This window comes from Dromaius novaehollandiae, chromosome 3 (assembly GCF_036370855.1).
Source record: "Dromaius novaehollandiae isolate bDroNov1 chromosome 3, bDroNov1.hap1, whole genome shotgun sequence".
Lineage (NCBI taxonomy): Eukaryota > Metazoa > Chordata > Aves > Casuariiformes > Dromaiidae > Dromaius > Dromaius novaehollandiae.
In genome coordinates, this window is record NC_088100.1 from 80,222,980 (window position 1) to 80,247,696 (window position 24,717).

Consider the following 24,717-nt stretch of genomic DNA (forward strand, 5'->3'; position numbering starts at 1 on the left):
ATTTAAAGCATAAAATTATGTGGCTGCTTATGGTGGTGATGAAGCCACTGCCCTAGATGCACTTTCAAATCCTAACTGATAACTTTTTCAGCTTACAGTCAAAGCAAGGTTGCAAAGTATTTCCAGTTCAACATGAATGTTAATAACTAAAAGAGACTGCCGGTAGAAAATTATGCACGTAAAATGATATACATGTGCAGTGAGGTAATGTAATTGATGCATTCAAAATATTTGAAACAGGACAAATCAATTATGCCAATTTTGAAACCTAGAGTTCAGTATTTTCCAAACATGAAATCTACTGTGAAATCATGTAGCCAGTTTGTCCTTTATCCTGCATCAGGTTTGAGGGGGTAGGTCAGGGGTATTAGCAGTTACCTGCTCTCCTGTACTAGAGCTCTATTTTCTTGAAGGCTCTGCTTTTCCTGTTGTAGCAGGGGAGTGGGCCCCTGTCTGTATACCAAGCTAGGGAACCAATTAGGGCCTCCAGGGAAACAACTTCTTACTGTTAAAGAACAAGGACGGATTACTTCCCTCTGGAATAATAGAAGAAGCAAAGCATAATTGTCTCTCATTTATCCATTGCTCCATCATCTCTTCTTTAAACAACCCTTTCATATAGCCTTCCTAAGTCAGAATACCTCCTCATCCAGATTCTATGATTGTATTGCTTAAGTCATTTTAATGGTTTTCATAAAGTGAGTAATTGTTGCAGTGTTTAGCTTTCCTCTCTAAAATGTTCTTGTTTGGATGTTAATGAACAGAACTCTTGATGGTCATCTGTGGAGAGTGGCTCTACTTCACTGCCCTGTTTTCCAGATAGCCAGATGGTAGAGAGAAAAGAAGAAATGGTGGGAACAGAAAAACACTGTGAGCAACTTCCTAAACAGGAAAGATCAGATGTACAAAGCCAAGATCGTGCTAGTACTAGTCCGGTGCTACCAGAGCCTGCCAAATTTGCAGCACTGTAAGGCCAGTTTACTTTACAATTTTCTACTTCAAAGATATGATGTAAGCTGTTTTGTTTCACTGAGTAGAAATGACATAAACTTTTAATTAACCTCTCTTTCTTTTTGTCTTATTGAGAACAAGAAAAAAGTTCCTCATAGTAGTTTTGAAACATTTTTGTGTCAAGTTACCAGGGCAACAGGCAAAGGCAGATTATCTACCGGGTAACTTCTCAGCAAGATAGTTCTGTCTTGCAAGTAATAAGTGGACCTGAGGCGTCTGTACAAGATGAGCTATCCGTGGATGCAATGCATGTGTTCATAGATGAAAACGGTGAGTTTCTGTAGTTGGAATAATTACAACGTGTGAAGGAATTCCTAAATAAATTGTAGACTCCTTATAAAGATATTTCTATTCTTGTCTGTTACTGATGGTGTTTCCTGTGTGCATGAAGGAAAATGGCTTAGTAGTTTCAAGTCAGATCAGAAATAATGGAGAGTTCAAAGTACAACAGGAACCATCTCAAACCTGAGGTTTGCACAGTGTTGTATCTGCCAGAAGTTTGATCCATCTTCCAAACATCATCTTCAAGAAATGCAGACTTAGACATGTCTTTGCTGAAGAACCCATGACATTTTCTGCCTGATGAGAAATTATGCACAGGGCTGGTTGGGCAAAATGTTCCTGTTTTTGACTGCTGTGTCCTTCAGCTGAGTGTGAATAGTTGCTGGCTCAGACTGAACTGTCTCTGATAACACTGGGGTTGCTCTCATTCAGAGTCATGGTCTGCTACCTCTTTCAAGAGAATTAATGAGTGAACTAGTCTTTCTCAATGCCTGTGCCTGGACTGCAGCTGCTCCACAGCTATCACTAGAGGTTGAAGTTGTAATGTAGTTGGTGGTGGTTTGTTTGAACTCCATGTAGTGCCTTGTAAGCTACTGGCCAAATACCTCTGAATGGCAGGAGTCCCAAAAGCCTCATTTCCCTTAAAGCCGCCTTCAAAAGCAGTATGAAAAGAGTACCAGCAGTAGCTGTGTTCATGACCCCAGAGATGTTTTCTTTTCTGCCCTTTCCTGCTGGCCCTGCAGCTCCTGGTGCGCTGGGGTGCTAAGAGCAGCTGCCAAGCAGGGCAATGGCATGGCCTCTGGCTTAACGAGCAGTGCCCCTTTACTGTTCACTAGGTATGCAAGGGGAGAGTAGCAGTGGCTGTACTTCTAGCTTAATTTTTCACTGCTTTGCGCTTCCTGACCTCAAGTCTGCAAACTGAAAGAAAAATTCTAATAATTTTGCATTTTACAATGAACTTACATCGGTAGATGGGCTTTACATTTATTTCACATACCTATAAATGACTGTGGAGCACATAAGCCTGTAGCAAATCTGTTTCTTTGGGTCCCCTTTTGACTAGGGTTTCCCTTTGCTCTTATGGAGTCTCGTACTCTACACTAGGAAAAGGAATCAGATTTTGAATATAATTTCTGTTTTGATTTATCTCAGGTTTCTAATTGTTTGAGGGTTAATTTGTTTTCTGAAGTTTTAAAACAAGCTTAATTTCCAAAGTGAAACCTACCTATCTTGATATTTCTGGCCTAAAATACATTTTTGATAAATTTCATGTGTAAAACAAATGATCACATCACTTAACCGATTTCTTTTCTCTATATGTTCTAAAGGGGAAATTAGATCCTGTTATTTAAAGGCTGGCTGTCAGAAGGAAGGAAATATTCGACATCAGCTATCAAATTGTGGTTGCGTTTCGAATGCTCAGTAAGTAAGCCCTTATTTTTAGATATGCTAGCGTTTCCATTGCTGGAAGCTATGAAGCTGATCGTAGCTGTGAAAGATGCATGTAAGAGGAGTACTGGAGAATAAATGTGTTAATCTATTTTAGAGATGTCAAAGCATGAATTTTTTGTTCTGTGCTAAAACACTGACTGCCTTGTAAGAATATTGATAAGGAAAAATGAGAAAGTAAAGCAGAACTAGCCAGTTTGTTTTCATTTTTTTCTAGGCATAGCCAAACTCAAATGCAGAGATAAAAATGAGATTGCAAATAAAACAAAGTAAATAGGACTGTGTTATCAACTTATCCCACAACCTTGTCGTTTTACTCGTTTGCCCTTACCTGTTAGGTCTTTTACAGATTTTACTGTTGTTTTCTATTTTCAACCAGTGACACTGCTTCCTTTGGACTATAACAGCCAAGCCTTTCACCTTGCATGAAATCTCTAGTGATTGTTTGCCACTCTGAAAAAGCATCTGAATGATTTTTTTTCTTTCCTTAAAAGTCTTTTCAGAGTGATCCATGTAAATCCCATATTCATTACTCTGGTTTCCATTCTCTTCTATATGATCTGTTGTTATGCTTATCTGTAAAAAGAATTTTAACTGTTCATAAAAGTTTTTTTTAATTTTTTTTCAGATGGTTATACAGCATTTTGAAAAGTTAAGTGAGGGGATGAGAATGGTCATTATTAATAGTAAATACTGTTCTTAATACATTTGGCTTTCATTGGAGACTTTTTAAAAGTTTGGGACCATGTTAAGAACGGTGCTAACCTGTGAGATAGAATGCTATCTCACAAGTCTCATAGAATGCTTTGAGAATAATGTTGTTTTTTTTTTTATTCAGTGAGTAAACATTAAAAAAATCTGTGTTCATCCCCAGTAGAAATGTTCTGAGTTTCTTTAGCAAAATGAAAGTGGTAGGTTTCAGTTTTGACCTAAAATTAAACACTTTGCTTTGGGGCTATTTAACTCTTGCAACTCTTCTGTTTCACCATGTACAGAATATATTTTCTCTCTTCCTCCCTTCCCCCCATATAACTATGAACTGAATCTGTCCTAAATTCAGTTTCAGGTCCCGTGACATTTCTCAGTTAATTTTTCTTTTGTCAGAAAAGAATAATCTTCCATCTTATACAAGAAGTCCTTTTAAGGCTGTCTTTGCTAGATGCTCCTGTGACATCTTTGTCTTTCTGTACTGTATTAGATCCTGGTTTTTAGTTTGTGGTTTGCAGAACTCTAGGAATGTGAATTATTTTTAAGGAGTCTGCTAAAGGTTGTTAACAAAAGCAAGTTCAGATACTCTCAACAGCCATTTACGTACATGTAATTTCTAAAGATTTGCACCTTTGTTAGAAAACTCAGAGCACGGTAACAATTCAAACTGTGGGACAGAACAAGTCAGCAAAGATGGTTATTAGTGGATTCCTGGAGTGTTTTTGTTTAGAAGGCTATGAGAAGGCAGGACACAAGCTTTTCCAAGAACAGAGCAGCATGAAGGAAAGTACAAAACAGAGAGTTCCCATGGAAAACAAGGAAAGAGGACCAGGAAGCATGAAGTGTGCCCAAAATTATTTTTTGCAAAGGCAGTTTGTAATATGATTAGGCCAGTGAGATTACTGAAAGCTGTTGGTTCAATCAGCGATTCCTGCTGTCTGTGCATAGATTGAATGGTAGCATGGGAAGGAGAGGGTTTTTCGGTTTTTTGTTTGTTTTCAGATGTTGAGCATCAAGTAATTTTGTACTTAGACATTACTAAACATTTATAGCCTATAAAAACAAGGCAGCCAAGTATGATTATCTTCCTTCAAGCTAGTTTGTGGATGAGGCATCTCCCCTTCCCCCTTCTCCCTTCCCCTTCTTCCATAGGCATATTGGTTTCTTGCCCATGATTAAAGATAAGCCAAATAGTCACAGTTATTAACTAATAATACTTCTATTATGAAAGAAGAATGTGAATAAACAGAATAAAACAAAGCACAGGGTATAATCAGTGACCACTTCAGTTACAATCTCTTCTGACTGTCTGTGGAGAGCTCTCAACAGAGATTATTCCTTTGAGGGTCGGCCCTTCTCTGATGGAGATGTTCAGCATTAGGTAAGTTAAGATCACAGTGTACATTCCCCAAACCAGTAGTGAGTCATATTTTGTGGTGTCATTGTGGAGGGTGTGAGGGCTTCCTGTTATAGCTTATATATCCCATATGCTTGTCTATTGTTGCATTGTTCATTGTGCGAGGAGTCCAAACCAACAGGAGATGCTGCTCTTGTGAAAGGGTATTAGAAAATAGGCATGAAAAGCATCTTGAGAATTGATTAGCCTATTTTCCAGCCCCAGCACAAAGTTAACTGGGGAGATGATGATGACTCTGACAGTGCTTCTTCGTAGATACTTGAGACAGTGCAGAAACCAACACTCTGTGGTGTCTGCACCCACTGATGACCCATCTGAATTATATCGCATGAGTTCAAAGGATGCAGGGGAAAAATGCCTGGAAATAAGAGGTGGCATCCTCTTTGATGAGAGGGGTAGAGTTTTGAGCTAAAGCGAGCCCAAATTTCAGAAGCTAGGAAAAGTGAAGTCTGTGGAGGACAATAGGTAACATAGATCTGCATTAATAAGTGTATAAGCTTTTACAACACTTTTAACCAGTCAAGCTTTGTTTATAGTATTAAGATGAAGCTTGCTCCCAAAGGGAAAATGTCAAACTGAGTTGAGCCAGTGGAGTAGTTCTATGGATGCGCATGGGCTGTATTTGGAGGTGCTTGTCTGTGGATAGAAAAATCATGGGATTTTGGCCCAGGCCAGGTGATGGCAAGAGGCCCCTTTGGGAGTGTTTTCCATGTGAGAAGCCGCAGATCAGAGGTGCTGACATGCTTGGAGCTGTGGCAGTTCTGGGTAACAGTGCAATTTGTGAAGGAGGAAGGAATTTGGGGTGGGTATGAACCCTGCCTCATTTGTCAAGAATAACCCAAGTGGCTTATGAACTGGCCAAAGGTAAATACTTTTTAACTAAGTCGGATGAAACTGGAGAAAGTATTTAAATCTATGAAGTATTTAAATATTACTTAAAAGCAGCCCTTAAAGAAAGCCTTGAGGCAGATTAATGATTAACAACCTTAAATTCAAATTATAATTCACTGTTCCTGTCTATTGAATTTTACTATTGTCTGCTGCAGTAGTTAAGTCTTAACCAGTCTGGCATTTCACAGCAAAGTATTAGGAACTGAAACTACAGTAGTATTTCTATGGCCTATAAACAGTAATCTAATTTTTTTGGCATGGCTTCTGTAAATCTACTTCTCAGAAATAATGCCAGAGTCTTAGCAATGTCACTGTGTCACAGAGGTGATGCTGTGTTGTGATTTTTTTGTCTTTACTGTTGTGTGCTTGCTGCTCGCTCTTTGTAAAGGCTAGGTGAACAATCTGAGAGAATAAGAATGCATTAAAATGTGCCAGGGAAAGCAGGAGGTGTCGAAGTTTGAAAGAATTTGTGCTCTTCTTCATTCAGAGACTTCTTGAGACTGGAAACTCTATTTTTTGAGGGGATTGGCTGGATTCAAGTATCAGCTGTTGTTTCCTCTTATTGGCTCTACTCCAAACATATTTCCACCAGATTTTTTTTTTTTTTTTTTTTTTTTTTTTTAAGTTCTGTTGTTTGTCTTTGTATTCCAGCTACAGTAGTTGGCCTAATCAGAGATACTGCCTGTACCTGTGTTCCTTATCCTGGAAAAATGAGAATGTCTTGAAGGTAGTAAAATACTATCTTATTAATCATTTCTAAAATTATCCCTCAGTTCTGCCAAGACTTCTTGAGAATTAGAATTGTTTCAAAGTGTCTCTATGTTTCTAGTAACCAAAGCAGTTCAGCTCTTTTAATACATTAAAACTTAAGTTAAATTTAAATGGGGACCTTAAATTGTAACAATCATCAAACAAGGTATTTCCTTTTCCATCTTAACCCTCACTTTGGCAGGTGATTCTTGATATCAAGTTTGGTGGTAAGTTATTTAAACATTGGCAGGTAGCTCATCAATTCCCCAGTTATAGGCCATGTCATCACCCTGACCCCACTTTTGTTTGTTATCTTGCCAGCAACACCTCTTGCCAGGACTCACAGTGGAATGGATTCCCTGCTGAGCTAATTGACTCTAAACCTGGTGCTTCCATTACCTAGCCAACCTCACCTCTCCCCATAAATCGCTTCGCAACAGGCTTTGGCGAGATAGAAAACGTAGTCTGTATTCTGAGCGCATGCATTACATTAGAAACTCGTTGAAGAAATACCATTTGAATCTATTTTGGAGCTGGAAATTTGAAACAGCTTTCCCATCACACAAAAAAACCTCTTCTACCCCATTGCACTATGATCTTTACCAATCTTTCTCTCTCTTAGAGTAAAACCTTAGTGTTTGTACGCTGTGTGTTTTTTGTATGTGGTTGCCTTCTGGAGCGGGAGAAAAGGATGAGAGAGCCACGTTTGTGTAAAACTGGTGCTTGGCATAAGCATCAACCTCCTTGTTGGTTGGTTATTTTGTCTTTTGACCAAAAGGTCGCTAGGTTTACAATCTTACCTATCTTACCTGTATAGCACAGTTACAAATTCCAGTTAAATTTCTTCCTATTGGATGAGTGATACAAAGTAAAACTCTCAGTCATTAACAGTAACACATTTTTTAAAATATGAAGTGAAAGAATGTAGAAGTTAGAGCAATGTTACAGTTATGTATGTTTTCAGGGGTCATTAGAACATGCTGGTGTTGTGAAATATCTTACAAATAAGGAAGTATCAGTGACACCTTTTCTGTCTGCCACCCTGTGGCAGAAAGCAGATGTTTCCCAGGAATTTCTTTAATTACTTTGAATGTCTCATGTAATTAAATAACTGAATCAGTTATAATAAGCAGTCAAAGAGAGAAATGTGAACTATCATATTATCTAGGCATTACATGAAAAGTGGCTTGTAAATATCAATGAAAGCTTAAACCTCTAAAATTACAGTAATTGTAATTAATTAATGATTAATGAATTAATGATTTTTGCATCAGTTTTATGATCTGTCCTCAGAAGAGATGTTAATAGGGCCGTAAGGTATATATCAATGTCAATGTGTAAATTCTACAGCAATCGTGTGTTCTGTGTATACTTGCTGTATCAAGCTAATATATTTTTAGACATGCTTCACTGCCTTTCTAAGTGTGCTTTCTTTGCATATTGAGGAATTGAAACAAGAAAGTTTAAACAAAACTTCATATTTTTGTTTGTCAGGCCACCTCTAATGTAAAAGAAATAGAAGTGTCAATATTTTTTACCTCACAGTAACACAGCTTTCCTCAGTGCATTGAAATACTATCGCAGTTTATTTTCCCAAGTAACAAGTGCTAAAATGATATACTGCCTGAATCTATAGCGTACAAAAATTGATCATTGAAAACCAGTGATCAAATATTCAATGAGTGGGGTGGTCATTTCAGAATTCAGTGATGGAATTCAGAACCGTTTCCGTATCTGCTTTCTTCTACATTGCAAAAGACAACAAAATGTAAATTTACAATAAACTTTAGGTCACTATTATAATACAGTTTACTATTTTGATAGTTTGTATATAATTCTGCTCCTACCAAAAACATATTCCAATTTTTACTGTGTAAAATTGTATGCTTAGTAATGAAAGGAATAGTGCTTGGAGAAGCCTTAAACACAGAATCCAGTATCAAAATATAATTTTGTTAAATAACTGGCTAGATTTGCATGATAATCATGGAAGCAGTCTAAAGATTATGTACTCAAATTACTTGTTCTTTCTGCTTTGTCATTTCAAATAATTTTGTAAATATTCCCATATCAAAACTGAGCTATTCAAAATTTCCATAGTACTGTAACAGCCTGAAGCAGTTTCCAGGCACTATAAAATGATGGCACTATAAAACTCAAATGCTTTCCTTTGTAATTTTTACTGATGATCTATCCCCATGGTTTTTATTTCAGCATAGCATTTTGACAGCTAATGTGAATGAATTTAGTTTTGATAAGGGCTGGATTAATTTGCAGAAAACTGTACTGCATTTTTCCCATGCTATTTTTGCTTAGATATATTGCAATCCATCTCTGACATGTCCATGGGTACTCAGATTTGAAATGAGAACAGGTAATTAAACATCCTTGAAAAGCATGCCAGCATAGGGTCATGCTGGATACTTATGGGTGTGTGAGCATCTCTCTATGCATCCTTGTATTTGTTTCCGTTGAAAGCACAGCTTTTCTTGGTGTGTATATATGTGTATGCGCTATGGTTAACTGCACTTCCAAAAATACAGAAGGTGGTCCACACACAAGATCCTTATGTCGTTCTGTCCATATCAACCCAGGAATGCTTTCTGTGCAGTTGAAAAGCTGAGATGTGTATTGCTCCAAGGCAGAAAGCTTTTTGCGGAGTTTTTTTCTTAAGTTGAAAAAAGCTGAAGGCTACTTTTTGAGGACAAGCCAATTCTGTCAAATCAGGTATTAGATCTTCTAAAGTCAACTGAAATTGTGCCTGCACAAGCTTTGTAGGCATTTGCCTATACTGTATATATTTTCTTCAGGAAATAGTCTTGGTTTTAGAGAATGTGATTTACAAGAATATTGCTTGTATTCCTTAGCCTATTTCCTTCTCTCCTGTATTAAACTCCTGTGAAGGAAACAATTTTGAGAACTCCCAAGTCTGTGCAAGATGGCATCATTATACACATGCTTTGATTTTAAGGTGATAGAGCTGGTGTCTTTTTGGAACAATCCAAATTTTTACCAGTCACGATGCAACTTTGATGCAAAAGCGCTTGATTCATTCAAATGTATGTGTAGGTTTAAGTGGTGGACCTTTTGTTGCAATGTATCACTATTTGTCTGGCAGCAGTCAGTAGTAGCCATAAGTTGCATCACATGACTTCTGTGTTGTATATAAATAGAAGAAACTGGAGTTTAAGATAAATAGGTAAGACAAGATGGAGAAAAGTAGGTATGGCATGCAACTGAAATATTTGAGAACTGGAGCAGAGAAAATGATTTGACTTACCCACCCCTGAGGAAAATAGCTTCTTTGTATCTTATCCACAAGATTCTCTTTCCTGCTTAAGTGACATCTGGGTTTTCACTTGGAGTCTATTGTAGTTTCTTGCATATCTTGAGGAAGTGTTCTGGTTTGAGTCTTCTACTTTCTTAGTAATGTATCAATTTTTAAATTTATGTAATAATACACAATAAAGTTGCCTAGATAAAATTATATACATAAATTTCTATGTTTTAATATATTATTGTGTATGTTTGATCACACATAATGGTACAATTTACGCATTCATATTGCACTATGTATGTTTTGTTAGAGCAATTGGAGCTTTAAACTCTTCTCTTTGTTAGATGGAGCCCTGACACTACAGCCAGGCTTCTAAGAAGCCTTGTTATAGTTTGATTTAAAATGTCTTCCAGTACAGATAGAGAACTCTGTTATGAAAAAAATCTTCTGCTTAATTTGTTTTGTCTGTTTGTTTTCAAGGTAGGTTTTTTTCAGCAACAGCAGGGCCATAGGCTAAAAAGAGCTAATTGCAGCAAAATAGTGAGTAGCAAGTACCAAAAAGTAATTTAAACTACCTGCCAGCATAGCTTTTAAATGCTGCAGAGTGCTAGTGTTTCTGCCCCTGGGCAAAGAGAACAACTTCAGCTCAGTGAGTTAACTTATTTGATTTACATTCAAATCCATGGGTAAGCTGCCTTGAGTGCCTTATGCTATATGAAGGCATCTATCTGAATGCCTTAGCAATACTGAATGTCTCCTGTATAAATACATTAATACTTTAGTATGTTCATCACTGGAAAATTCTTCTTTTTTGGCCTTTCAAAATGCTGTTTTAAAATGAGAAAATACCACATCACTAAAACATCTTTGTATTTCTCGGCAAAGTGACCAAAGTAACAGACCATCTCTGGCTCTAGTAATAGGCTGCTGACTCTTAGTTTTAAAGTAAAATTCTTATGGCTGCTTGATAGGTTGTACCGTTCCGCAACAGAGGAAATTTTAACATAGGTGCAACAAATGCTATGTAGTTCATTTTGGGATTCAGTGATTTAAGATGAGCTGTTCACCTGAAATACAATGCTGCATGCACATGTAAGTGTGTCTGTGTGTGCACACACTGAAAACACCTCTGTCTGGATTCAAGCAAAGCCACTGATTTTTGTTAAAAGTACTCTTTACAAACTCAGTAACGTTTTCTTGTTGGCTTTGTATATGCAAGAAGGAACACTTTTGTTAGCTGACCAGTTAAAATCCTTTCCTGGATTTCTAGCTTTTCTAGCCTCATTTTCACTACAGGGTGGGGAAGTGGGTGTTTTCAACAGTCTGGGAAATTAAAGGAGGCCATGCTGCCACATGATGGCAGCAAAATTCTGTTCAGGAATAAAAGCTTCTGTAGGCCTTTGCTTTTGGGACTTGCTTCTCTTCCTTCCCCCATGCTTTCATATGGAGAACTAAAGAGAATGTTTTCGAAGACTCCCTGGGGGTAATGGCACAGTGGGTGTTGTTAATACATTAATTCGAGTAAAGCTGCATCTTCTCAAAATGCACCATCTTGTTTATTAGCTATTATGTTCTGTTTTTAAAGTTGTTAGTACTTTTGTCTTTGCTCTGAAATGTAATAGGCCTATATATTTTGTCAATTTAGATGCTTGTTATCAAAATAAAAATTCTAAGTACAGAGAAGCAAGGGTACAGACAAGTAAGAAGTAACTATGTGAATGCCATTCTTGAAATGCCTAAGAAGACGTGCATACCTTTCTCCCTTCGTATTACCTGCAACACTATTGATAGCATGCTTTGCAGGGCTTTTCTTTCCATATATGTATCTACTTTAATGACTGAAGCTTATTTTGAAATCCATTGCAAAACTTTAACAGTGATCTGCTCCTCTTTTCTGTCTAGTATGCCAACAAATCAGTATATCCAGCTATCCCATTCTGTAAATTTCGGCATTTAACCTTATTAGTATGAGGACTTTGTGCCTCTCTCCTCTCAGTTCCTCTTCTTCTGAAGTATGTAACAACTTTTGGAGTGTGGTGTGTGTTTTGCCATTGTTCAGTAGCTGAAGGGCTCAGTTGGGGCCTGTATTTCCCACCATTGTTAACAGACCTTGCCGCTTTTTAACTGATGTCCTAGAAAATGGGATGTGAGGAGCAGTGATATGGCTCAAGGACACATTTCATGTCCCAAATATTGCAGAGTTACAAAGAAAAATGAAATTCTCCCTGACAAAAATAAAAAAGCTCAATAATCAGTGGAGCTTCCTGCATGTTTTCCAAAGCTTCCTGTTATGCAGCCAGGAATATCCACAGCCAGGAATTATTACTCTAAGATACTGAATCTAAGATACTAAAAATCACTCTAAGATACTGAATATTTGCCATTCTTTTTCTTTGTCAAATGGAAGTGCTTGGCTGTGAGCTTGGGTCAAGGTGTCCTTATAGAGCCACAGTATACAGCAGCCTGCAGAGGTGGGACCACCATTGAACCAAAAATGGGGAATTTTGTCAAATATTTTTTTGGTACTGAAGACCAATTTAAATATTTTCAGAACTGATTTTGTAGGTTGCAATGGCAGCAGATGATTTTAAGATGAAAGAACCCGATTCAGACTATTTTTATTGGAAATGCTTCTGCTTTCCTGCAGTTGAAAAGCAAATTATCTGCTTAAAAGATCATTTAATTTATATTTATAATAATATATTTCTAGGTAAAAGAAAAGTCATAAATGTCCCCAAATCCTGTTGCGTGAGTAGCAAAATGTAAATTAGATTTAAGAGAGAATTCATCTCTAGCTTGAGCTCCTCTCAATAGGAACCATTAAGTAAAGTTAAAATATGCATTCTGAATGGGTAATATTCTTTTTGAAACTATTAATGTACTTACAGAAAAACAGTGAAGACTGCCTCCTCTTCACAGATTTTTGATGTTTGCTATGATCAGTTTGGTATGTAATCATCAGTGGTGCTGACTTTTGTGTATTTCAATTTTCTTGTATATTTTAAGTTGCTTTTTAATTTATAAGCAAGTCTTGTTGTTTAATGCTGCAGTTGGTAACTGTAAATCATCAGCTGTTTAAAAAGAAAACTAGTGGATTTAATCTCAGTCTGGAGTTATATAATACTGCAGTCAGATTAATGCTGGTGGTTGTGGAGAACTAAAGAGTGGTGAGTAGATACGTAGCAAGAGGTCTGTGTGATGAGGTGTAAAAATCATGGAGACATGAAATGGCAGGGGAACTGTTACGTGAGAAGGAGTAAAGACTTCTGCATTGGTGACAGGAAGACATCAGTAGCAGATGAAGTAATGGAGGTACATTCAGGGAACCATGGGCAGCTATTGATCCCATACTTTTAATGTCAGTTCAAGTACTTATGTAAGTACTGCATCTGACTGTTCTGAAAGGACACAAAAGTGAGAGAATTTGGAATTCCCATTATGTTGTTAGTGTGTTGTTAGCTCTTGTACAACTTGCTTACTCAGTCCTCAGTTCAATAAGGTATTTTGAGTGCACCTCAGGCCATTAACTCAGAAGTGATTGTTCATTAGATACACAGGGAGCCTCCCACCTTTAAACTTCAGTCTGGCATTTCTTCCAATGTCACAGCCATTGCTGCATTGACTTATGGCGGTGATGCTTTTAGTGACTATTACATACAGTTTTCACCTATAGTATAGCTGTAGAGATTTGTTATGTATTGTTATGCTTTGTAGTGACCCAGACACTGCTGCCTGAAGCAGTCTACTAGGATCTTTCTAGTTTTGAGCACAAGGGAACATGTTTTCTAGCAGATTATTTGTTATTGTGACTGTTGTGACATTTGTTAGAAGGTTACCCATCCTAATTTAACCTTCTCTACACAGGTTAAAATGAAATTTAGCCAAGCCCTACAAAAGAACTTTATTAACTAGGGAATTCCTTGTAATTGTGTGGAGTGCTTCTCTAATGACTTTATCTCAAGAGGTTTTCAGACTCCAGCTAGCTAATCCCTAACAAAGGGGATGGCTTAGGCTGGGTTATATTGGAATGGTTTGGGCCAAATTGTCAGCAGTATAAGACATACTGCCAAAGAATAATAAGAGAGTCAGAAGGAAGGTTTTTCCTGTGCTGCGTGGTTGTAATAAAATATTGTCACTGTTGTAGGATTGCTCAACTAGCTTATGTTTACTCAGTGTTCTTACAAAACTAGATTATGAGCCAGAAAAAAATTCTTAACTTTATAACCAGTTATCAGAGGGTGCTATATACCTTTTGCTTTTCGTCTAGATAGGTTGTATGCTTATCAAATATATTTTTAGTTAATAATTTATTATTCAATATTTAATTCAATTATACCTTTGCTTACATTAGCGATGCAGTTTACTATAGTAGATCTTGGTAACATTAATGTGATTCTGTAAATGAACAGATTTTCCATTCAGTAAGATTCCACGTTATACTGTGATCAGTTTTGTTATAATGATTTTACGATTAGAGGGTGCTTGCTCCTACTTACATATTGTAATAAATTTGTGGAATCTAGTTTATAGGTTTACAAAAACACAAACACCACTGTCACATATCTTATTGATGTTTGTTGTCAGTATGGTAATGATATCATCAGATGAGATATACAGCATCTAAGTATCTGCTTATGTTGTTCAGCATCAGGGAGGTAATAGGTCAATGTGAGAAGGAGGTTGTGTGAACAGTAGGGGCACGTAGGAGAAAAACTAGGAGATGAGGACTGAGGGGAACAGAAAGTAAGAAAGGAGTAAGAAGTAGTGCAGAGGGATGAAGGTGAGATGAAGGCCTCTGATTTTGGAATTGCTCCTTTCCTAACTGCCTTCCTAACTCCTGCATCCTAAGTGCCTTGTTAGGCCTCTGAAGCTTCTGACTTTTTCCCACAGTTAGTGTCCCAGCTGCTTATAGCCTCTTCTGCCAATTGCTGATAGGTTGAGCTATGAATTTTGCTGCTGAAAGAAAAAAAAAAAGACCGTGGGCTCTCTTGGCTTTTCAGTTATCTTGAAGTCTGGTGGGAGATGATTTGATCTCAAAGTTTATTCTTGGAAGAAGTCTTATGAGCCAAATGATTTTGATTTCTGAGAACTATTACAGCAGAGTACCAGGGGAATATCTTGACATATCTATCCATCATTCTGCCAGTTCTGTTCTTGGTAAACATGGGATAAAAAGGATGGTCCAATTTAGAAATACTCTTAACTGCACTTGGCTTTGGTAGAAAGATAACTGAAGAGGCAGAAGGTCACTGAAAATTAACTCTTCTTTTGGAGGCTTATACTGAGCAGCTACTATTGTAATCCTCCACTGTTTTATTGAGTTGCATGTTAGGCAGGAGTCCTCAAAGTAGTGTTCCTGGATATTCTTGGCTAGATATGCATTTTGCCTGCCGACAACAGAGAATCTCATTGCCACCCCTGTAGAGCCTCTTCACCAGACTCCCACCAGGCACCTACAAAGAAAAGGAATGGGACAGCTCATCCTAAGGAAACAAACAAAAAATCCATTGCCTTTCAAGCTGGATGAGGTTGTTCTTCAGTAGGGCTCTTCAAAACAAGAAAAAGACCTGGCTGTCTTCTGTAGTCCTTATCTGTGGTTGGGCATTTTGGGGAACTTTCCTCCTTAGAGACATTCCTCTAGGCTTCCTGTCCCTTCTGCCTGTATGAATCTGTTGGTTAAGATACAGGATCTTGGATCAGTCCCATCGCTTCTCTACTGTTTTGTGATTGACTGCTGACAAGGTGCTATACAAGACTTGCAAAGCAGATATATCATCTTGCAGAGGTCTGCCTCATGGTTGAGGCATCAGCTGGGTCACGTGGGGCCAAGTCCCTGTTTCCCACTATTGTCCAAAGGGAACATGACAGCTGTCCTGACTGTGTGGAGCAGACTGTGCTTCTGCCTGTAGCGGGAGAAGTGGGGAGTGCTGGGGAAGCCATCAGGGCCTGGAACATGAGGCTCTCCTATTTCTGCTCAGTTGGTAGCTCTGCTGAAGTGGCAGATGGTAAATATGAGGTCTGGGATCCAGGGCTGAAAGCAATGGAGGCCTTGAAATAACTAAACTACCTGGCTCAGAGACTGAAGGCAGGGTGGCTCCTATGGGGACATCTCGGGGCTGCTGGTGGTCCATGTTGGTCCAGGCAGAGCTAGAAAGTCCTGGAGGGGCGAAAGGGAGGGAGAGAGAGAGAGAGGGGAAAGGAAGAAGGAAAAAATAAAATCCATTTCAAGCTCTGGCTGTGACAGCTTAGCCCTGCTTCTAAGTAAACCAAACACTGAACCTTATCCCAGCACAGCCCTAGCCATTATAGCTTAAGTGACCAGCAAGTTATGTGCAGGACAGCCTTGTAACCCTTGTTTTGTTGAACTTAACAAGGGTTATACGACAGGCTTTAGGAGCTGGCCCCCAAAGGCAAGGAAGGTTACGTTTACTAAAATTAATAAGGTGGCTTGGGGGCAAGTGTAGACTATGCAAGGAGTGAGTTTTATTCTTTGCTCTACCGCAGACTTCCTGGAGGATTGTAGGCAAATCACTTTAGTTTCTTCCTGCTTATCTTTTCTTTATGGAAAATAGAAACAATAGATATTGCCTACCTTGCACGAGGTAAAAGCACTGAAGACTGTGAGGAGCTTGGATACTAAAGTAAAAGCCCAAGGCAGGCACCCAAAGGCAAGGGAGTAATGAACTCAGAGCAGGGAGCCTGATTTGTAAACCCCATTGGAACAGAATAAGCAGGAAGTATTCAAAATAGACCTTTCCCCCAAGTAGCAATTATTACATTTCAATGTAGTTCTTGCTGAGAGCCAGTCAGTCATATCATAGTGGCATACCATTTCTGCAGCTCAACAGGTATTGCTGCTGCTACCGCACATTTCCTGTAACAAACTATTTCAATGCTGTATCTGCAGCATAAAGCAGTAAACATGGAGTGGGGGAGGGAGGCTAGCATTTTGCTTAGGGGCCTCCCAAGGTAAGTTTATGCTCAATACCAGGGTATGATGTAGTTATGTCTCAGCTAGCCTTAAGTCATTTAGCTCACGTATTGTAGGCATCTTGCTAGAGCAGAAAGAAGCTCTGTATAGCCTAAATTCTCAGTAGGATAAATTAATACTCAACTAAGTTCAGTGCAGCTGAGGCCTAACTAGTTTTGGTATATAAATGAGCTTGTTTTAAGGCTGGTTCAGGACATCTGCAGTAGCTACCTGTACTTCTGTACCGTGGACATGGACATGCAGCTTTTGACCTGAATTATGGGGGAAGGTAAACAAGAGGGAGTGTAGACTCCGTTTGTAGCCAATGGACAGAAAATACACTTCTGACGTGCGACTTATCTTGGGTATTCATCCCAAGATGAGAAAAATCATGATACAGAGGTGTCTGTTTCTCTGTGGTTAATGTTGTAGACCATGTATCTAAATTCGAGTGGTAACTGCTTTAGGGGCCTGGGGTAGGTTTCAGGTAAGAAGGTGGAAGGCTCCATGTCCTGTGAGACAACTAGTCCTTCTCTGGTAATGTTTCAGAAATACTAGGAAAGTGCTGCTTCTTAAAACTGTCTCATTCTTTTCTCCTCCTCTACACAGTGAAATACAGTTCAGTTCTTCTAGTACTACCACTTCAGAGAGCCAAGAACCATCTTCTGGTGATCAAGCAGCAAGCGCGCTTCAGCAGCAGCTCTTACTGATGGTGGCACGAAGGACCCTTTCAGAAAACCCACGGGTACATTGTAATATTTCAGTTTCTAGCATTTTGATAAATTTCATTATAAAAAAAGGCTACAGACTTGTTGCTGAGACATTTCTGTTGGTTTTGTGTGTGTTTATACTCAGTACTACTTGTTTGGGAAGATTTGTTTTACTCTGATGCAATTCAGTTGCCTTTCTACTGACACTGAGTAGTGTTTCAGAGGAGTGATGTCACTGGTTTGAAGGGCCATTTCACAGAATAAGGAGGAGGTCTGGCCGTGTGAGTGAGAAATTCCTCTGCAAAATGCAGACCTGTAGTCTGTACTAAAGACTCAGTCACCTAAAGAGTCAATCTTCTATCTTCAGTCTTATTTGCTTTGAAAGAAAGAGGGCACAGCTGTTAGGATTTTAGACACATTTCCAGATTTTGATAGTATGACATGCTTGCTTCTCAGATTCATTACTATCTTAAAAACTCACATCTGATATGACCTTTCTGAATCGGGTGACCAGATGTTTGGTCATCTTCTGGATGTCTGTTGTGGAATGTCAGAGCCACCTCGCTCAGTGCAGTCAGCAAAAGAAAAAAGGACCTCGGACTTTAGTTTGTATGGTAATATGTGGATATATTTGAACTTTATAGTGTTTGGGGTCTATGACCAATGACGTAAGGCTGTGGTCTGCTTTTGCAGTTCCTTTCATAATAACTTTAACCTTCTCTTTTCTTCCAGAGAGAGTTCTAGCTTGATATTTATGTATAACCTTAAAATGCCAGTTAATTATCCTTCACCTTAGATTTTAAACAGGAACTACAAGCTAAAAGCAAAGTGTATAAAGGAACTGTTTTAAGTTATAAATCAGATAATTGTGCCTATTTATTATGAATATGTATATTTCAGATTTGGACAAAGACTTCTGTCTAAAGGCTCAGATGTTTTCCAGATATGTTTAATCTTGTAAAATACTTGTAAATTAGAGAACAATTATCACTCTTCTTTGGCTTCTAGGAAAACTGCACCATTAAAAAGTGAAGCGTATTGCTCAAGACCACCTAATAATTTTGTAATAAGGCCAGGTAGTAATTTAAGGACTTCCTGGTTTCTGAATTTTTTTTAAATGTGAAATCCTGAGACTGTGCAATTCAGGAAAAGTTTTGTCATTGATTTTAGTGAAGCTAGGATTTCAGGCTGCCTCTTGACACCATATAAATTTATGAAGCGAAGCTTTTATAACCATTTTTGTGATAGGAGGCACAGTTAGACTTAGTGACTTGCTTAGGGCTAGTCAGAAAGTTTCCCAAACATGTAGCAGAAAAATGTAGTCCAGCCCAAGTACTGCAAGCTTTATGTATTTGACTTTATCAGTATTTTACAGTTCCTCAGGAGCCAATGTGTTCACTTACCTACTCAGTTAAATACATGTTAAACTGTTCTGAGTTCCAAGCAATCAGATCTTTAGATGTTTTTAGTGGACTCTCTGCCACCATATTTTTTTTATTATTATTTGCTTTCAATGAGCAATCTAAATTAGAAGAATGGAGCTAATGACTGAAGTTGAACTGACTTTTGTAGTACCTTCTGTTGGCATGGACAACCCAAGAGAAACAGAACTGTGCCAGTATTAGCAAATATAATATTAAAAAATACATACTTCTTTTTTAAGAAACATAATGATTTTTTTAAAGTGATAATAGAAATATTAAATTGGGAATATCTGAATTACTCTAAGGTTTTAAAATCTCTGTGACAGAGATTGCAATCTGTCTCAAGGCTTTTATATTACTTGGAATTGTTAATAAATGAAAGAATGGCTAACAGGCTGTCATTCTCTTGCACATCTGAAAGCTCAGAAAGACAGGTGAGTTACTGTCCTTTGCTAATATCAGCTGCACCTTTAGTCAATTGGAGGCATGAAATAAAATGTGTAAACCTGAATGTCTTTCCGTGAAGCTTAAGCTTACATGTTTTACGCTGTGTTTGCTAACAAACTGAGAATATCAACAAGTCTGTTCCTGTGGCTCAGCAGTAACACATGGGGCCATGATATGTCAATTATGTGTAAAATTTGTTTTCCTGAAAAGCAAAGAATAGTAATTGTTCCAGCAATCTGAGAGAAAGACAGTTAGTTACCTTGGTCAGGTGGACACGTCCTTTAAATATCTGTGTTTTGCTTACAGATACAATTCAGGAAAGTGATAAATTATTTCACATGGGAGTGCAGAAGGCATTCCTGAGATTAGAATGAGAAGGGAGACAACCAATAGTTGATTCAGAAAAGTGATTTAACGTAAGAGACTAGAAATATTGAATGTCTGTAGGATAGAATCACAGAATGGTTGAGGTTGGAATGGACTTCTGGAGAGCATCTAGTCCAAGCCCCCTGCTCAAGCAGGGTCACCTAGAGCGCAAAAAATCAAAACCGATTAACTCCCTTACTTAGAAAGTTAATCTCACACAAGTCTAATATAAGCACTGCCTGGAGTTCTATAATAAGTATGCCTGTTATGTTATGTTGATTAGTTATCTTTAAGGCTGAAAAGATCAAAAAACTACTAGGCTTTACACTGGTTAGAAATCTCAATCAAATTCTTTTTGAAAGAAAAATCAGCAGCAGGTTTTTTCATAGAATCACTTATTGGTTTACGTTGGAAGGAAATTGCTACTTTGCAGAGGGTTTTTGTTGTTGTCCAGCTTTGCAGACTGGCTGATGGGTCTATAGGTAAGCCTCCCTCCCCAGAACTGTTGATGAAGCAATGCAGGTGTAGAGTTGGAAAAGATCTGAAATGCCATAGGAATGTAGGAAAGAAGAAAAGGCACTTAGAATCTGACAAAAGCTGTATTCAAAAGGCAGGGTTTATGATTATGTGGGTAAGATTAGAGAATCTTACACTAGTGATGTTTACACTGTTTGTGTTTGTAATTTTCTTTTCACTCTCGCTGTTCTCGAGGATACACACCTGATGTCTCATTAGAACCATCTCAGGAAAGATAAGCAAAGCTGCATTCTGTGAGGAGAGTTGATAAGTCACGTCTCTAGACCTTAAAGCCTGCTTGAATTCTGGGTTAAAAACAAAGATTTGTCCTATCATGTGGTTTTGTGTTGCACTGTAATTAGTCTGCTGCATGGAAAAGTCCTTAAAAAAAAACAACCCAGCAGCCAAAAACCTCCCACAACAACCAAACCCCCCCCAAAACAACCATAAAAAAACAAAGCAACAAAAAAATCTGTAGACAAGAAGTAGATTGGGAGTAAAAGAGGAATAATGTGTTTAATGAATATTTAATATCTATGTTTGTATTTAAAGCATATTATCACTCTTGAGCTCCACAATTGGTGCAGCTCCCATCCATCTGCAAGAAATTAGGCTGGTATGATACTTCTTTTTTAAAAATATAATTTAAATGAAGAAAATAACTATGCTTCCAGTATCTCTTCTAGGAAAAAAAGAATCTGAAACTTAATGTAACTTGCCTATTTTGCAGGCAGCCATATGTCAGTGTGAAAGAGTGTTTTGTGTGTTTCTGGTTTGTTTGTTTTTAAAGCAACCCAGTCAGGACCTTGAGGATTCTTCATGTTCTTCAGCACAACGGAAATTGAACAGGCAGTTTTACAAATTTATTGTATTTCCTGGCAAATGGATTAAAGTCTGGTATGATCGGCTTACCTTGTTGGCGTTGCTGGACCGGTAAGCTTTCTTCATGCAGTTCTATGTGGTAGTACAATATGTGGCTCTACATGTCCACAGAACTAACAATGCAGACCACTAGAGCAGCAAAGAATGATAGTCATGTTACTGTCTCATATTCAGGTTAAGTAAGTTTAACTTCTGCTTAGCTAGAAGAAAATGTTTTTCTTCAGACTTGTTTTTTGTTGTTCACTAACCTTCATCTTCAAGCAGATACTTTGATTCATGAGGGCAACAGGCCTGTGGAATAGTCCTTAAATTTGACTGTCAGGTGTTGGATTTACTGCTTCTGAGCATTCTAATGAGAAAAATCAGTGTTTTGTGCAAAAATACCGAAGTGCAAAAAGAGGGAAGGGTTCCAGGGAATTGTCAGCCAAGTACTTCAGTCTTTTAAAAAATTTTAAAGGAAGGAATTCAGGAGGGAGTTCCGGAGGGAATCTTTCAGCTGCTCCCTCAGTTCAGTTTTATTTGTTCAGAGAAATGGTTTTTTCTCAGTATCTCTCCTTTTCCTAGTCTCTCAGTCTTACTTGGCGTCAACTCTTTTGACAGTGCGCTTTGCTGTTAGACCCCACCTTGTGCTCTGCTGGACTATGAGCAACCTCACACATGTTAACCTGCAGACCTAATGACTGCTGGCTGGCATGTCTGCAGGTTGATCCCTGCTTTTGAGTGGGTGTTATGCCATGTATGTTAATATAGGCTCCACAGCAATAATTTCAGAAGACAGCTTTTATGTGCTGCAGAAATCGGGCTATATAGTCAGGGAGCTTAGGTCTGTAGCAGATACTTTATCTATGGTGTCTTATCTGTGGGTTTCAGTTGCATGGAAAATACCTACTGATAAACTCTTTTGTTATGGCCTGAATATTAACACTGTTTTTTTCCTCAGCTTCCCTGTTCTAATGGAGCAGATAAAACGAATGAAGCATAAGATGACAAATTTCGACTTTCATCCAATTCTTTGTTGTCAGATGTATATTTTAAAGACTACAGGGGTATAAACTGTCAGTTTATTTGGTCATCTATTATATTTTTCTCTACAATAGTTTTCATTAAAAGAATGCCTTATTTCCGTATTAAAAAGTCTGATACATATATGCTTGCATATATTCAAATCAGCTCCACTGTGGTACTCTATCTGAGAAGTGAGATTGGAGGATGCTGAAATGTACTGAAAGGCAGCAGAGACTATGCCTTTTGTCTATACATTTTAGCTTTCACAATGGCTAAGGTCTTTGGTGCAGAGGTGAAGTACTATTCTGCATGGAGATGTAGTTTTGGGAGCAAAACCTCAAATCCAGTAAATTCTGATCTTTCCAGCACTGACAGTTTTTACTACCCGCAAATGGGCCTGGCTTGCTTGAACAAATATATAAATATTTTTCCTCTTCTTAAAATGCTTTTATTTTATTCACATAGGACAGAGAATATAAAGGAGAATGTATTGGCTGTTTTTCTAGTAGTTCTTGTTTCATTTCTTGGATTCCTGACTCTGAATCAAGGCTTTTGTAAAGACATTTGGGTTCTGCTGTTTTGTCTCGTCATGGCTAGTTGCCAGTATTCCCTCCTAAAGGTAGGAAACAAGTTCATATCCAATTGATGAATTCTCTTCTAATTTCTGTGAAGGCAAAATCCTGTAAGCAAACTTTTTCCTGTTTTGTTTTTAGAGTGTTCAGCCTGATCCTGCTTCACCAATACACGTAAGTCTCAGCCAGCAGAGCACGTTTTTCTGCCTTATTATCATTCCTGTGCTGTGAAACAGTTGACTGTTCAGTGAAACACAGATATAGGTAGTTTCTGTTCCAGGTGGTTTATGAAAACAAGCCTGTGATTTTGAGACTTTGTGCTACATTTAATTAATTTTAGGTTATTTGAATTTATCACTGCTATTAGAAAAGTGTTTTTTCTTTAAGCTAAAAGGTACAGTAAAAACAAATGCACCTGGACTAGTTAGCTGAAATTCAATCTTGTGGCATCAGACCAGCTTTTTCTTTGTTTTCTGTTAGCAACAGTTAGTGACTGAAAACAGCAGAAGTTCCAGATTAACGCCTCAGTCATTGGTCTGTTGGGACTTTAAATCTTTTTTTGAAATTGATATTTTTTTCTTTTTTAATCTGGTATTGCTGATGTGTACTTTAATAGCATTATTAGATCATCAAATGGCATAGGTTTTCCCTTTGTTATAACATGAGCACTGTTTCTTTGGTTGGGGCCTGGAGGACTGTCAACCCTGTGAATGAATGCAGATTATAGGAATGCTTGCTGGTTCTTCAACAGCATGTTCAGTATACTTTGAGAAACTGATCTCTAACAGTGACAACCACCTTGCAAATAGCCAGTTCCTTACCCAAGTGTATCCTCATTATAGGACTGGTTTAGCAGCATCAACCTACAACTGCAAGCTGACCCTCCGTCTGTCTCAGTTTCTGAGCTTTTTTGATTTGCAGACCTCTGAAAACATTTTAGTAGTCATGGGACCTCACTTGCATTTACCCCTTCTGCCAAGATGCTCATATTTCTTATTTAGCCCCTTGAGTGGTTCTGAGGATCCCCTCTCTTCCCTCAGGCTTCCAAAACAGCATGTTGAAAACTGCAGGTCTGCTGGATCGTTTCCCCTTGGCAGGGAGCAATTGTTTTTGTCAGTTTAGGGGCTGGAAATACCAGTTCAACTTGAAATCAAGGTTATTTACTGGTATATGCTGTATATTATACTCAGATATATTTCAGTGGATTCTTAGTTTCTTTTCCACCCTAGTCATTATGGGGTGAACTTATGGTAGTGTTGGTTGTAATGCATTCACAGGCAATTCGTGTCTATATAAAAAGTAGGGAAGGTTAATGAAAGCAACTTCGTTTACAAATTAATTCCATTCATTGTAGTGTAATATTTTCAATGAGTTAAAGAAATACTCCTACCTCAGTAAAGAGCTGGAGGGGTTGCATGAACTAAAATCAGATTATTTGTCAGTTCAACTGGCACATATCTAGGCATAATAATGTGAACAGTAATCAAATCGATTGCACTTGCACAGACTTTAGTAATGTGCACATTTTTGTAAAGTGTGTGCCACCAGTTTTGTTAAAACTTCATTGTAGACCTGTTTAGCCCACATTTTTTTGTAGTATTAAAGACGAAGTAGCTAATGAAGTTTAATCAAGGCATTTTTTTTGCAGAATCCAGGTTAGCATTTCAAACTCATGCAACAATATTGTTAGAAGTATTATTGATCATATTGTATTCTGTATGTCATGCAGCAGTGCAGCAAAATAACAACAGACATAATTCCATCCTCCGAATGCTTTTGTAAAACTTTACCAGGGAGAGACTTTTTGGTGCACCATAGGAACTCCAAAGAAAATATAATTATGAGAGTTTTTCCACACAGGGTTTTAGAGATGGAAGGCATTGTAGCTCAAATTAAGTTGGAAGGTTAACTATTTTTAAGTTACATCCTTTTAACACAATAGGTATTAGTAAAGGCTTGCTCAAGCTAGTAAGAGCCATTAAAAATAAGACAACAAAAAGGCATGAAAAGATACTCCATGTACTGTTTCGTAATTTGTGT

At 38.0% G+C, this 24,717-nt stretch overlaps 1 protein-coding gene across 2 annotated transcripts in view; it reads left to right on the forward strand.

Annotated features, from left to right (window-relative positions):
* The window catches only part of PCNX2 (pecanex 2), a 164,137-nt gene that overhangs the window by 21,990 nt on the left and 117,430 nt on the right, over nucleotides 1-24,717 (forward strand). For both annotated transcript variants that reach the window (XM_064509246.1, XM_064509245.1), the window contains exons 6-12: nucleotides 820-967; nucleotides 1,136-1,281; nucleotides 2,622-2,715; nucleotides 17,365-17,500; nucleotides 21,009-21,151; nucleotides 22,571-22,724; nucleotides 22,819-22,851. In XM_064509246.1, coding sequence (XP_064365316.1) covers nucleotides 820-967; nucleotides 1,136-1,281; nucleotides 2,622-2,715; nucleotides 17,365-17,500; nucleotides 21,009-21,151; nucleotides 22,571-22,724; nucleotides 22,819-22,851 — 854 coding nt within the window. The remainder of the gene's footprint in view (nucleotides 1-819; nucleotides 968-1,135; nucleotides 1,282-2,621; nucleotides 2,716-17,364; nucleotides 17,501-21,008; nucleotides 21,152-22,570; nucleotides 22,725-22,818; nucleotides 22,852-24,717) is intronic.